This window comes from Schistocerca gregaria, chromosome 8 (assembly GCF_023897955.1).
Source record: "Schistocerca gregaria isolate iqSchGreg1 chromosome 8, iqSchGreg1.2, whole genome shotgun sequence".
Taxonomy (NCBI): Eukaryota; Metazoa; Arthropoda; class Insecta; order Orthoptera; family Acrididae; genus Schistocerca; species Schistocerca gregaria.
In genome coordinates this window covers 490546918-490561376 of record NC_064927.1, presented here as the reverse complement: position 1 = coordinate 490561376, position 14459 = coordinate 490546918, and the positions used below count along the sequence as shown (strand labels likewise).

Here is a 14459-nt window from a genome sequence, read left to right as displayed (position 1 = left end):
AACGCACTATATCAATAATAATTGCGTAACTCGATTATTAATTTTGTTTCCTGTCAGGTACTTCGTATTGTGCTCGCACGTCAAAGATTTGCAAACTGTTGTTAGAGTGGTTTGTGTAGCCACGGTTCTGAAGCAGAAAATATTAGACCTGCCTTTTTTTCTTTAAATAAACAAAATGTACATTCCGTAGATTTGGGGTAAAATGACGGATACTAATAGTGGGTAGTGAAATAAATGTGCGTACGCGAATAGTGAATGGTTGATGCAAATTCTGTAGCAGTAGAGCTGTAAACTACTGTAGTCTGTTCTAAGTAAGGGTAGAGTATCATATCTTTCGCTTTTTTTAATGTCTTCTGTCAGTGGCATAATAGATTCCCCTAGAAACCGTAAGCAGTGAACCGTCTACAAAGTGATTGAGGATGTATAATCGGCCATTAACCTCCAATCTGCAAAATTGAAATGGTCAATGTTTAATTCAGGTTTCAATCGAAAATTGTTGATTTGTAACGTGAAACAAGAGGTTTGTTGTAGTTAAAATTAAAAAAAAATACAGATTTGTCATATAGCACAAGAAAACGCAAAAGAGGGTCACATTTAAAAAAAAAAAAACGCATACCAAAGAGATATCAAACATCGCTTCAATACTTCGTCAACTTGTTTCCGTTATTCATAAACAACTTTCGTCTGTATTAATAATAAGAGGAAACCCTTGCGTTTGAGCGTAATGAAGACTGTTCTGTTGAATATAAAGTAGTAATAATAATTATAAAGACTTTTTTATGTTTGTGAATGTAAACTGTTCTTGCATCAGAAGTAATTGCTTTGGTTACATAAAAGCGCAGAAGTTAGGCGATCGACTAATTTTTATTACTTATATTGACTTAAAGTACGCAATGGACTAACACTGAATGATGTGTGGTTCTAATAATGTGCAAGACAGACAAACAAGGAGAAGTCGTCAGTTCCCAGTTTCTCTCTCACACATTCATTTATGTCTCTTTCTACCAGTGCTACCAATACTGCCGATAATCCTACTACGTACTACGTCATTTATGTACAGTACCGAAACACCCGAACCGTAGTTTTGGTGGATTGTAACTCTATTTATGGGTAATAAACATCTACATCCATACTGTGCGAACCACTGTAAAGTGCATGGCAGAGGGTACTACCCATGTACTGTACCACTTATTGGGGTATATTCCCGTTCCTCTAACGTACGGAGCGCAGGAAGAATGACTACTTGAATGCTTCCGACCGTGCTGTAATTGGTCTAATATCGTCTTCGCGGTGCCCTACTGTAGCGATACGTAGGGGTTCTTAATACTGGTTCTTGAAATTTTGCGTCTAGGACACTCGGCGCTATCGAGAACCTGTCAATTCAAATTTTTCGTGACACAGTGACGATATGCGTTAATCCATTGTGGATGAAAACAGTGAGTTGACGAAAGTCACGGGATACCTCCTAATGTCGTGTCGGACGCCCTTTAGCCCGGCGTAGTGCAGTAACTCGGTTTGACATGGACTCAAAAAGTCGTTTGAAGTCCCGCGTAAAAATATTGAGTGATGCTGCCTCTGCAGCCGTCCGTAAGTGTTGGCGGTGCAGGATTTTGTGCACGAACTGACCTGTCGATAAGAGTTCGATGAGATGCATGTCGGGCGATATGGCTGGCCAAACCATTCTCTGTAATAGCGCGGAATGTTCTTCAGACCAGTGGGGAACAGCTGCGGCGTAGTGCCTCCGCGCATTGTCATCTATAAAAACCCCAAATTTTTCTGGGAACGTGCGCTCATTCCAAAGGATTTAAATATGCTTCATCTCATGTTAGTAAATTGTCGAAGTGTCTGCAGCAAGATCCCCGAGTTAATCTCCGAAATAAACAGTAGCAATGCCAATATTGTATTAGGTACCGAAAGCTTGTTGAAACCAGACATAAAAAGCAGTGACATTTTGAACTGTGATTGGACAATGTTTGGAAAGGATAGGACTGGTGCTCTATGGGAGGTGGTGTGTTCATTGCAGTTAAAAGCTGTTTAAACGCAGTTGAGATCGATACTGCATCGGACTGTCAAATAATCTGTATATAGCTGTCAGTTAGACAAGGATTGACCATTGTATTAGGATGTTTTTATAGACCACCAGCATGCGCAACAAACGTCGCAGAACGTTTCAGGGAAATTCGTGAGTACATAGGAAGTAGATATCCAAATTATCCGTTACTTGTAGGTAGAGACTTGAGTCTAGCATTCATTGACAGGGAAAATTACACGTTCATCACAGGGGGCCGAAGCAAAGATTCGTGTGAAGTTATTCTAGGAGCGCTCTCAACATACAACCTTGAGCAGTTGGTTAGGAAACCAACTCCAGATGGGAACATATTAATCTTGACGACAAACAGATCTGTTCTTTTTGAGGAAGTTAATCTAGAAGAAGGTATTAACGTCCATAATGTGGTGGCTTCTATGTCAGTGAAAGTTGAAAAAAAAAAAAAAAAACAGCGTAGAGTTTTCTTGTTTGGGAAAACAAATAAAAGCGTCATTAGTGAATATCTTCATAGTCAGCTCCAAGCATTCATCGCGGGACACAAAGGTATTGGGCATCTTTGGTCGGAACTTAAAGATATTGTCCACCAAGTGCTAGAGAAGTATGTGCCTAGCAAAACTATAGGGGCGGGAAAGGATCCACCTTGGTACAACAAACTTATTAGGAAGTTGCTGAGAAAGCAGAGAATTTTGCACAGTCGTTTTAAACGTAGTCACTCCCCGCTGACAAACAGAAATATTGCGAAGTGAAAGCAGCTGTCAGAAGGACAATGAGAGACTCTCTTAACGAATTTGAAAGCAATATTTTATCTGCAGACTCTAAAAATAACTACAAAAAATTTTGGTCGTACGTAAAATCTACAAATAATTCAATACCTTCTCTTGCTGACAGTACGGGTAATGTAACTGATGATGATAAACAGAAGGCCAAAATTCTAAACCTAGCTTTCAAAAACTCGTTTACGATTGAGGACTCCAGCACCATCCCTCCTTTCAGTTACTGAACAAACGAAAGGATGGTTGACATAGTGTTTAGTATATCTGGGATTGTAAAACAGTTAAGATCCTTAGACGCCAGAAAGGCATCTGGCCCAGACGGTATCCCCGTAAGATTTTATGTTGACTGTGCTACAAATATAGCACCATTCTTATCCGTCATCTATCAGAGATAATTGGAACGGCGGAAAGTTCCACGGGACTGGAAGAAGGCCCAGGTCATAGCAATCTATAAAAAGAGTAGAAAATCGGATGCACATAATTACCGACCAATTTCACTGACATCGATTTGTTGTAGAATCATGGAACATATTTTGCTGTCGCTTGCTACAAAAAGTGCGCGCTTACGGTCTATCCAGTGACATATGCAGTTGGATAGAAGGTTTTCTAACAGACAGGGAGCAGTATGTCGTCCTGAACGGGGTAACTTCAACAGAAACAAGAGTAACTTTAGGTGTGCCACAGAACAGCGTAATACGTCCTCTGCTTTCTAAGATTTACATAAACGATCTGGTTGATGGTATTGACAGTGGGCCTTAGACTGTTTGTCGATGATGCTGTAGTCTACAGGAAAGTATATCACACGAAAGTTGTGAACAAATCAATGAGGAATGATCAGTCTTGGGAAGCGGTAACATCAGTCAAGTATCTGGGTGTAACTATTCGAAATGATCTGAAATGGAATGCTCAGATTACAGAAGTAACGGGTAAGGTGAACTCTAGATTGCGATTTATTGGTAGAATCCTGAAGCGATGCAGTCCTTCAACAAAGGAAATAGCTTACAATACGTTAGTTCGACCAGTCTTATTGTTCGTCGGTATGGGACCCTCACCAGTTGGGTCTGATTCAAGAGATTGAGAAGGCCCAAAGAAAAGCGGCAAGATTCGTGACTGGTACATTAGCCATCGCGAGAGCGTTACAAATCTCATAGAAAGTTTGAAGCGGGACACACTTGCAGACAGACGACGCGCTAAACGGAAGGGGCTGCCCACTAAATTCCGAAATCCGATCTTCGCCGAGGATGTAGAGCATTTATTATTACCACCAACTTTCAAATCGCGTAATGATCATCATTCAAAGATAAGGGAAATAAGAGGTCGTACTGAGGCGTTCAGAGAGTCGTTTTTCCCTCGCGCGATCCGCGAGTGGAACAGATGGGGGAAATATGACTTTGGCGCGAATTGTGTCCGCCACATACCGCTTGGTAGCTAGCGGAGTATATATGTAGATGTAGACGTAGACGTCCACGAATGGCTGCAAATGTTCTCCGAGTAGCTGAACATCGCCATTTCTAATCAGTGATCGGTTCAGTTGGACCAGAATACCTGGTGCATTGCATGCAAACACGACCCATACTATTATGGAGCTACCACCAACTTGAACAGTGCCTTGTTGGCAACAGTTTGAGTCCACGGCTCCGTGGGCTCTGCGTCAAACTCGAACGGTACCATCAGCTGTTACCAACTGAAATCGGGACTCATCTGACCGGGCCCGGTTTTGCAGTAGTCTAGGGTGCAGCCGATAAGGTCGCAAGGCGCTCGCTTCGGGCCGCCTACTGCCGTAGCTCATTAACGCCAAATTCCGCCGCACTGTTCAACGGTTACTTTCGTCGTACGTTCCACACTGGTTTCACGGCTATTTCAGGCAGTGTTGCTTGTCCGTTTCAACTATACGGAAACAACGTTAAGTGAAAACCGCTGGTCCCTGCGTTGTTCTTGGTGAAGGTAATGCCTGAAATTCGGTATTCTCGGCACACTGTTGACACTGTGGGTCTCGGAACACTGAATTCACTAGCTATTCCTGAAATGCAATGTCCCATGCCTTTAGCTCCAAGTACCACTCCGCGTTCAGAGTCTGTTATTTGCCGTCGTGCGGCCATAATAACAAATCACGTGAGTACAAATGACAGCTCCATCAATGCACTGCCCCTTTATACATTATGTACGCGATTCTACCGCCATCCCACGACTTTTCTCACCTCATGTATAGTGTTATACTGTAAATAGTTGTTTGGCGTATCACAGCAAAGAGATTAAGGGTGAGTCTCCAGGGCATCGAACAGCCTAGAGGGAAGAGTAGTTTTTGAGGAAGGGCGCGGCGTGATGTGTAGGGTGGGGTGCCCGGCAGCCGGCGCCCAGGCGCCGTTCCCGCCGCCGCCGCCGCCTCCCGCCTCCCGGAGCCGGAGCCGATCGATGCCGAGCGCCCGCCGCCCGCCTCCCGCCTCCCGCCGCCTCCTCCCGGCCTGGACCCTCGTCCCGCTGCGCCGCCACGCTGCTCGTTTGTCAGATGCTGGAATATTCGCGCCCGCAGCCGCAGCCGCGTCGGGAGCACCTATATAGTCCCGCGCGCGCTCTTCCGTGTCTCGGTGCATAGTCGGCTAGTCGGCGAGGCGATGTAGGTGCGCACTGCGAATCGTGCTCGCGTGCGGCAGGGGGCACACCTGCTCTACCCCAAGGCGGCCCGCGCCGATGCGTCGCCGCCGCTCGGGACCTTAGAGTCTGCTGCGGCGAGGCCGGTGTGTCCGTGTCGGCGAGACGACGCCCGCGACGGTGGAGGATGTGGTGAGCTGCCTGCCCCTGGGCAGCGCGCGCATCTGGGGCTACGAGGGCGGCTGCTGCGCGCGGCAGGGGCGCGCGTGGGCGGCGCGGGGGCGGCGGCGGCGGGCATGCGACGGGCCCATGCGCCGAGTCCTCGCCACCTGTCGGGATGCCGCCTGGGACTGCTACGCGGTACGCCACGCACCCTCCGCTGCTTGGGGCGGAACACCACCACGAACGTACTCTAGCTGCGATGTGGCAATACGGCAAAATACTGGTCCTTTACACGTGCAACGATTTATAATTAAATTGTCATCCGACCCAGCATTGCACGAGTAGTGTCAGTGGCCGGGCCTCTTGTCCGGCATAGTGGACATAAACTTCATACACAAACGTTCTGCCTGTTAGTATAAACCGAATCAAAAACCCCCTACACTAGTTCCACAGATTAGGTGTCACATACAGACAGTAAAACGCAGCCTGGGACTTTGTTTCGTATTAACATATATTCAGTCTCTCTCTCTCTCTTTCTTTCTTCTTCTCCTCTCTAACTCTCCCCCATGCCTCCCCCCCCCCCCCTCCCATCTTAAACGTCTGCAGAATCATTTTAGTATGAGTTCATAAATTCTATGCACTAGAAGTGGTTTTCAGGCATATACAATTTCAGTTCATGTTTGAAATTAATTTTATTATCCATTAAATTCGGTATAATGCTAGGTAGGTTTTATGACTGAGTATTTCATTCTGACAAATGCATAGACTGGTGTTATAGTAAAAACTTCACTGATCGGGCATTGTTAAAACTCAGTCTGAAGGCTGAAATTGTTTCCACCAGTCTGTTTTTTACATTTGTGCTTTATTATGCACTAACAGCTAGTTTTGAGACCTTCTCAAATGCTTATTACAGGCGTTGTCTGTGTCTAATTTGCAGATAGCTGTTCCGAGATAGTGATCACACTGACGAACGTGCTATGCACATCTGTGCTCGGCACAAGCCTTTTGTTTTATAAAAACTATGAGGACGGTTTATCCGCATCTGTTGTACATTTGAGAATCGACTTAGCTCGAAAGTAGATAATAGTACTCCATAGAGTACTGTTTTAAAATAACAGCCTGGTGGTAAGGATTTCATTGGGCAAATTTATTGAGACTGTGGTGCTCACCCTGAAGTAAATGACACACAATGCTTCTTATCATTTGGTGTCATTTTCTTAATTTTTAAGTGCACCCACCCAACTGTATTTTAGCAGTGTATGATCAGTGCAAGATTTCTCTAATCTAAATATTTCAATTTGTTTGGGTGACGCACAAAAATAGCCAAAATAAAAGGATTTCGTAATCTAAGTTACGACAGCCAGTTTGGTAGGTCATTGTCATTCAAACACAATTAAGTTTGGTTATAATTTTAAATATGTTTGATTACAGACAACGGATGACATTTTAAAATAATAAGACTAAACAGTCTTGCTGAAATAAATGTGCCTCCTTGATAACTCCATAGACGGATTCAAAATACATAGAGAAAGTATGCAGCAACTGTGGACACCATGGCAAGACAGGAAGAATTTGTGTGTGGATGCAAAACTCCCTTCGTGGTATACATTTTCCATAACTCTTACTACTGAGAGTTCTGGGGCCATTTTGTGCTGGTGGGCACAAAATTCTAAATAAAAAAAAATCATTAATTGCCGTTGACTTTTATTAACAATATCTGTTTTAAATAGGTAGTAATGTATAAGTAGGGTTCATAAACTGAAATTATCTGTTATAACAATTTAGCAGTATCAATGTATTTTCCACAATGCGTACACAGAGCGGAGCAGTATTTTATGACCACCACAAAAAATTTTAAAAAGTGCAGATTTGGTTGATTGTCAATTAGTTTTATTCACAACGTGCTATTTACACATACACATAGAGGTATAAGAAGGGTTCTGAACTTGAAAATATGAACATGACATTTGTTGCGAAAAGTCACATTCCCTACCAAGGTTTTAAGTTTTTGGGTTACATTTTACTGAAAACTTCAAATATTATGGAATCTGGTGTGAGAAATCATTAAAAAACAATAATTTTTTTTCAGAATTTTGAAGTATAAAGTACATGTCAAGATTACAATATTTTTTAAAGCTTAGCATAAGGTAAACCCTCCACCTCCACTCCCTGTCCTCCCCATTGGTATTGTGAGGGTTAAGCAGCAATACTGATACCAAGATTTCAAATTGACCCATAATCAGTTACCACCAAGCTGGCAGCCACATATCATTTATTTATTTAGAATTTTTTCTGCCACTTACCACATATTTCACCTCTGTCAATGACTTTTTATGTAAAAAATGCTGTTGACACTATGATTTGAAGTCCATGTTAAATAGTAGGTCCCTCTGTAACTGACTTGAGAGCCATTTCTAAGGTGAAAGGAAGTCAGTAGCATACTACCTCCAGCCAGACTGTTCATAGTAAACCAGTGCAGTTTTCAAACTGCCCTTGGAGCAGAGAACAGATTTAACTTTTGTTTAGTTATATGTATCATAAGATTGGAATCTTGGTCAGTACTGAAGAGATGACTGAAGGACTCTGGAACGTACTCAGTTAAGTAATCCCTTGGCTCCATCAAACATGACCTGAAACTATTTATGCTAGGAAACCTGCACACATTCTCAGGTTTTCGTCAGGTTGCTAATTTGTAGTTACAAGTATTAAGTAACAAATCCAAAGATACAGTGTTTGATCCCCGGCAAGTCCTAGGGTTTTGTTGTGGCACATAATCTAGATATTCAGTCCTTACAATGCTTTGTGTATGTCTGACAAAAATCAAGCTACACTCTGTTTAAGGCTTCATGTTTAACTACAGATTACCCTGTAATGATTCGGTGAACTTGTTCACAGGTCAGAAAAAACTAAAGAACATACCGCTTTCTGTATGATACAGATTTCTGCTTCTCTTGGCAGCAATTTATCTTGATATGCTAATAGTTCCACAAGCAAATGCACTCACATTCTAGTCTTCTGTCCAGGATATTAAGTTGTATGTTGCTACAAATGTAAGAATAAAAGTCTTGCAGTTCGCAGTTTCATTCCTGGTCTTTCTAGGCTATTGGAATTAGACCAGCCGTTCCTGTTCTATTAACTGTAAAATAACATATTTAAAACAAAAAAGTTGTGTCTCAATAGTTCTGACTCATGCACCCTTACTCAAGACATTTGATTGTTTTAATGTCGTGATATAGAAGTTACATTTCTTATGTGATGAATAGTCCTGCATATGATGGATCTTGTTTCATTTTTGAGAAATTATGCATAACATGGTGCTAAGTGATTAATGAGAAAAACTTTAAAGTGTGTTCTGATCACAGTCACTAAGCACAAGGTATTACAGTGGTTAAACACTGGACCTCTGTTTGGGAGGATGGTGGTTCAAATCTCCACCCAGTCATTGAGATTCAGGTTTTCCATGATTTTCCTCAGTCCTTAAGACAAGTGTTGGAATGGTTCCTTTGAAAGGGTACACCGAACTTCCAAATCTGAGATTTAGCTCAATCTGTGATGATCTCGTCAGTGATCGATATTAAACCATAATATCCTTTCTCCCTTTTTTCCTATCACTGTCCTCCATGTTTCTGTGTGGTGTGCGTAAATCACTTAGTATTTGATTAGAAGGCAGAATTAATTCAATTAGTTGTTGAGACAATTAGTCTCTCAAAGCTATTAATTATTATGCCCAGATAGGTTTGCTTTAGAGATTAAAAGAGGCATTTCACCCAGTTTAGTACTGTAAAAAGTACCATTATTGATAAAGTATGTACAGCAAATAGATCACTAAATAGGAAAAAAATACAAACTATCCAAGAATTTGTTAAAGATCATTTGAAAGAAAAATGCAAGTATTCCAAAATATTTAAATTGGCTATTATCATAAGAAGTACTAGCTCTGAGTACCTAGAAATCGCTAAGTTAGTGTATTTTAATAAGTCTCTTAACGTGTGCTCTCTAGGGCAGAATACCTTTGGCTATCACATGGGCACCATCACAGTAGATTTATTCTTCTATGAATTTGTTTTTAAACAGTCCATATACATTTGGGTTTAACAGATATGTTCTGTAACACAGCATTAGAAGTAAAAATGACGTACAGAACTCAATACTGACCCTACCTTTTCCTCATAAAGAAAACAGCTGCTCTTTGAAATATATGTTGGAGGAATATGCATACATGTGATCTTCTGATATTCTAGTACATCAGTCTTATTTTGCATGTATCACATAACATGATAAATGATAACGTACACCAGACCAGGATTTTAACCTGACTCTCTTGTTTATAGTGAGCTGCTGCCTTGGCCAGTAGGCTATCTGAGTATGTCTGAAGGCCCACCTCAAATTATCATTTATGTTTCTTTCTATCTGTATGAAGGTGTTGTGTATGAGACACTTGTAGGTGCTTTGAAGATTGCAGTTTATCCATTTGTGGCATTTTGTGAGTTCATACAGTGTAAAGAAATTAAAGATGGACCACTGTAATATTACACAAGCACAATAAAAATCTGTTGTGTATAATGTTCTGTAGATTTCATTGTGACGGAGAAAATTCAGAGACATTAAACAAGCAAAGTTATTCTCTAGTAAAGAGAAGCAGTTGGGAGAGTATCCTACCTTTAATCTAATATAAGCTATTCATTCCTCCTCAGGCTGAATTTAACGTAGTAAAATTAGACGAGAAACTACTACTTTGGGGAAAAAACCTTTTTGCTGAAATTACAGTTACAACTGCTGTTATAAATACACTGATTAGCTCATGTGTTATCTTGAAAATTTTTGAACCAGAGTTACAAAAAATGGACACATGATTTCCTTGTGAAAGCAGTAAACTGTGATAACATATTGAAATGTGACAGGATGTTATAGTTATCCCCTTTCATTGCTACCAATTACTCTAGAGTCCTTTAAGTTTACTTTCAATTGTGTAGTATGCATTACTTGTGAAGAATGTTTTAGCTGATTTATTAAATAGTTGTATTTTAGCAATATTTTTGATTTCCTTTGCCAGTTTATTATACAGTTTTATTCCCTGATAGAAAATGCTGTTTTGGATTTTTTGTTTGTTTTTTCTTGGTAAATGTAAACCCAAACTGGCTCCAGTATCAGACTACTGGCTTTGTGCTGCAAGGAGAAAATGATTCTGTCATAATAAAAACAAAACACATAGTAGATCACTGGGTTTGGCCAAAATAGGCCTTTTCCAGACTAAGATATGGAGTGTGTGGCAGCTATCACTAGCATCGAAACTGTAATTTGTTAACAAAAATGGCTGTTTCCAACAGATTGCAGCCCATTGATATGTATATGTGCAACAAATGCTTCTTCATGTTCAATTATTTTATCAAACAATGCAATATCCAGGAATGGAATGAGAAGGAAAGTAGCCACTCACCATATAGCGGAGATGATGAGTCACAGATAGACGTGTGTGCACGCGCGCGCGCTCACACACACACACACACACACACACACACACACACACACACACACACACACACAGTCACGCAAACGTAACTCTCACTTTTTAGACATATCTCTGTTCAAAGTTCTGTCATTGTACCTGACAATTTTGTACATTTGTGTTGACTCTCTTTTTTGCTGAATTATAAAACTGAATTTTTGTTTCTGCTTTCAGAGTGGACTGTGTGCTGCAACAGAGATGGAATCTGCACGAGGTGGCAGCATTCGCATCCAGCATTTGACTGGCGCGACTGCAGGTGTGGCTGGGGAGGGCAGGTCCCGCTTTCCCAAACTGGATGAATGTGCACACTTCCACTATGAGGCTGTTGAACTAGGCCCTCTGCAAGTGAGTTGGCAAATTTTATGTGGTTATATAGCAGAACACGATTCCAGCAAAACAGAATGTTACTACATTAGTTCGGTACCTGTGAATGAAAATTTAAATCGTAGCATCTCACCTGGACAAATTTCAGAACCCGTTATTTGTACAATAGTGAGTGTGGTTTGTTTTTTGTGTGTTTGCTCTTCATATGTGTAAATAGGCAGTGCTACCATCAGGACTTTAAAATGGACTAGTAATATGTATACAGATGCTTTTAACTTATCTGCAATTAAATTTGAAGAAAATAGTTTCTTTTTTATTTTGTTAGAGAAAGTTATATCTTCTGAACACTATTTGAGTTTATTACAGATAACTTTTCAGTAATAAAAAAGAAAAAAAGGGGGGGGGGTAATGATTTATGACATTGGTCATTGTAGACCAAGTTACCAGTTATAACATTTTGTGTGAAAATGTTTAGAAACACTATTTCCTTGATTAAAAAAATTAAGTTGGAGTACTGATGGATCATCCGTTCGCTGCAGTGTGTGTAATTTGCTGTTATATTTGCAAAAAGGCACTTTTCACTTCTCCATTCGAAGTGGTATATCTTTTTTAGTACATGGATTCAAAATCCCATACTTATAGCACTTGTTAAATCGTTAGTGTTTGCACCTCAGCTGTTCAAATTTTACTCCCTGCATTTCCTTTCGAGAAATTAACTGTGCCTAATGAAAGTGTAAGTCCTACATATTCTCGAAAATTATTAATTGACGGCTAGAGCTAACCATGAATGCCTGTGTGCGTTACACCTGCAACATTCGCCGATATGATCATGTTAGTGCTTCATACTCCGAGCTAGGGTGGCTGCGGCTGGACAAACTGCGTGACTACCACACTCTATGTCTACTTCACCGACTCCTCGTCGTGCAAGCACCCCAGTACCTAGCTTCAGAGATTAAAAACCTGTCATGCCATCTTAATCGAAACACGAGGTCACTCTTAACTGGTATCCTAACTGTGCCCACTCACAAAACAAAAACTTTTGCAAACTCCTTCTCAGTTGCCGCTGTCCGTCTCTGGAACAAACTGCCCCTTACCTTGAGGAAAATTCAATCTCCTGTTGCTTTTAAGAAGAAGTTGAAGCATTTCCTACTATCATCCGCATAAAATTCTCCACAAAATTAATGTGCAAGGCCAATCCTCTCATCTGTCAAATAGCAAAGCTAGCGTCTCCTATCTTGCTCCTGAGATGCCTTCCACTTCATCTATCTCTATTAGCCACGCAGTCTTCTTTTCCTTTATATTTTCCTTAATTATGTTTCATCATGTCTCTCTATTCTTCTCCTCCCTTCACCATGAGTCTCCCTCATCCTCCCTGCTGCCAGCACTCCTATCTAAAATCTTTCTCTTCAATAATGTATTTTTTGAGGTGTACCTTTCTAATTGTTTATCTCACTTTTTGTATTAGATGTAGTTTAACATGCCTACTAAAACATATGACTGTAAAATAAGTAGAATGCCTGGTTAGATGTAAGAGAGGGCCTGATGGCCCTAATCTTGCCAGGTTAAATAAATAAATAAATAAATAAAATAAATAAAAATTAGATATTTTTACTTCTGCTTGTACATACTTCCCTGCAAACCACTGTGAAGTATATGGCAGAGGGTACTTCCTATTGTGCCACACGCGAAGATTTCTTCCCATTTCATTCTCAGGTGGAGCACAGGAAGAATGGCTGTTTTGCACTCCCTATACCACAACATAATAACATTCAAATTAACACAAAACATCAACACCACACAGGAACAGACAACAAAAGATTACATATTATGTAGCACTGAGTAGGATAAACTAAAACAAATAGCACAAAATCACAACCCACAAAATATTAGAGGAAGTAGAGGTTACAGAGCACACAGATTATACAATATGCAGAGGAACAATCAGCACCAAGGCATCATACGCGAAACAGAAAACTACACCCTGGACAGACAAAGAAACGAGACTAAAATGAGATGTGTGTGGGAAATGAAATCTCTCTCAGCAACTGTGGATTCACAGAGAAAAAAAAGACTCAAATTGCTGCACTGTGTATAGACAAGTGAAGAACATTTTCAAACAAACACTACTGGGAGACGACACAAGATACTCGCAGACAAAAATAAAACCCCACTAGTATTAGGTACACTAAGGCAGGACGACAGCACAAAGAGAAGAGGGTGGAGGAGTTCAGCACAGTTCCTGCTGAATAAACTACTACCTGAATATGTCATGAACGCAGACACACCACAACAAACAACACTGAAAGATGAACTGCATGCACCATACAACACAGTTGCTGTCATTACGTCACCTGTCCATTTGCTCAGGGAGATGTTGCAATAGCGATAAGAGAGTTAAAAGCTAAACAAGTGCTGGGGCCAAGTGGCATCCATTCAGAGGTACTCAAAACACTGTCACCATAGATTGCCCCATATTTAGCCAAAGTACTTAATGATGCCTAAAGACTAGGCAGGGTGCCTACAGTCTGTAAAACCTCAGGTGCAGTGATCATACAAAGATCTGTGGACAGACCAATATGTCTTATAAACACAATGGCTAAGGTTCAAGAGAAGCTGCTTTGCAGCTGACGGCAGGCCCATAGAGCTCTCCACAGCCTTAGTCCCCACCAATTCAGCTTTAGACTGGGAAAATCCATTGATGACACAATTAACCAAGCGCTTGGAATTGCTAAAAATGCACCAAATAAATATGCAGTAGCAATAATGATAGACATCACAGTGCCTGTGACAACCTGTGGTGTGCAGCACTCTTTGCGACGTCCGACAATTGGAAGTACTCCACTCCCTATATAATAATCAGGAGCGTGACCAAAGGATGCCCACAGGGATCGATCTGTGGACCCATCTTCTGGGACATCACTAGTGAACCCATCCTAGAACTCGTGGATGGGGACAATAGGACTGATGGAGTTATTACCTACACAGGCAACCTATTGGTATTAGTTTCTGCAAACAGTAGAGCCCACCTAGAAGAGGAAGCATTCACACAATCACAAAG

General features: G+C 41.0%; 1 protein-coding gene across 26 annotated transcripts in view; it reads left to right on the top strand.

Moving 5' to 3' along the window:
* LOC126284064 (GTPase-activating protein CdGAPr) overlaps positions 1-14459 on the top strand; it is a 718807-nt gene that overhangs the window by 607942 nt on the left and 96406 nt on the right. For all 26 annotated transcript variants that reach the window (XM_049982674.1, XM_049982683.1, XM_049982670.1 and 23 more), the window contains one exon: positions 11252-11422. In XM_049982674.1, coding sequence (XP_049838631.1) covers positions 11252-11422 — 171 coding nt within the window. The remainder of the gene's footprint in view (positions 1-11251; positions 11423-14459) is intronic.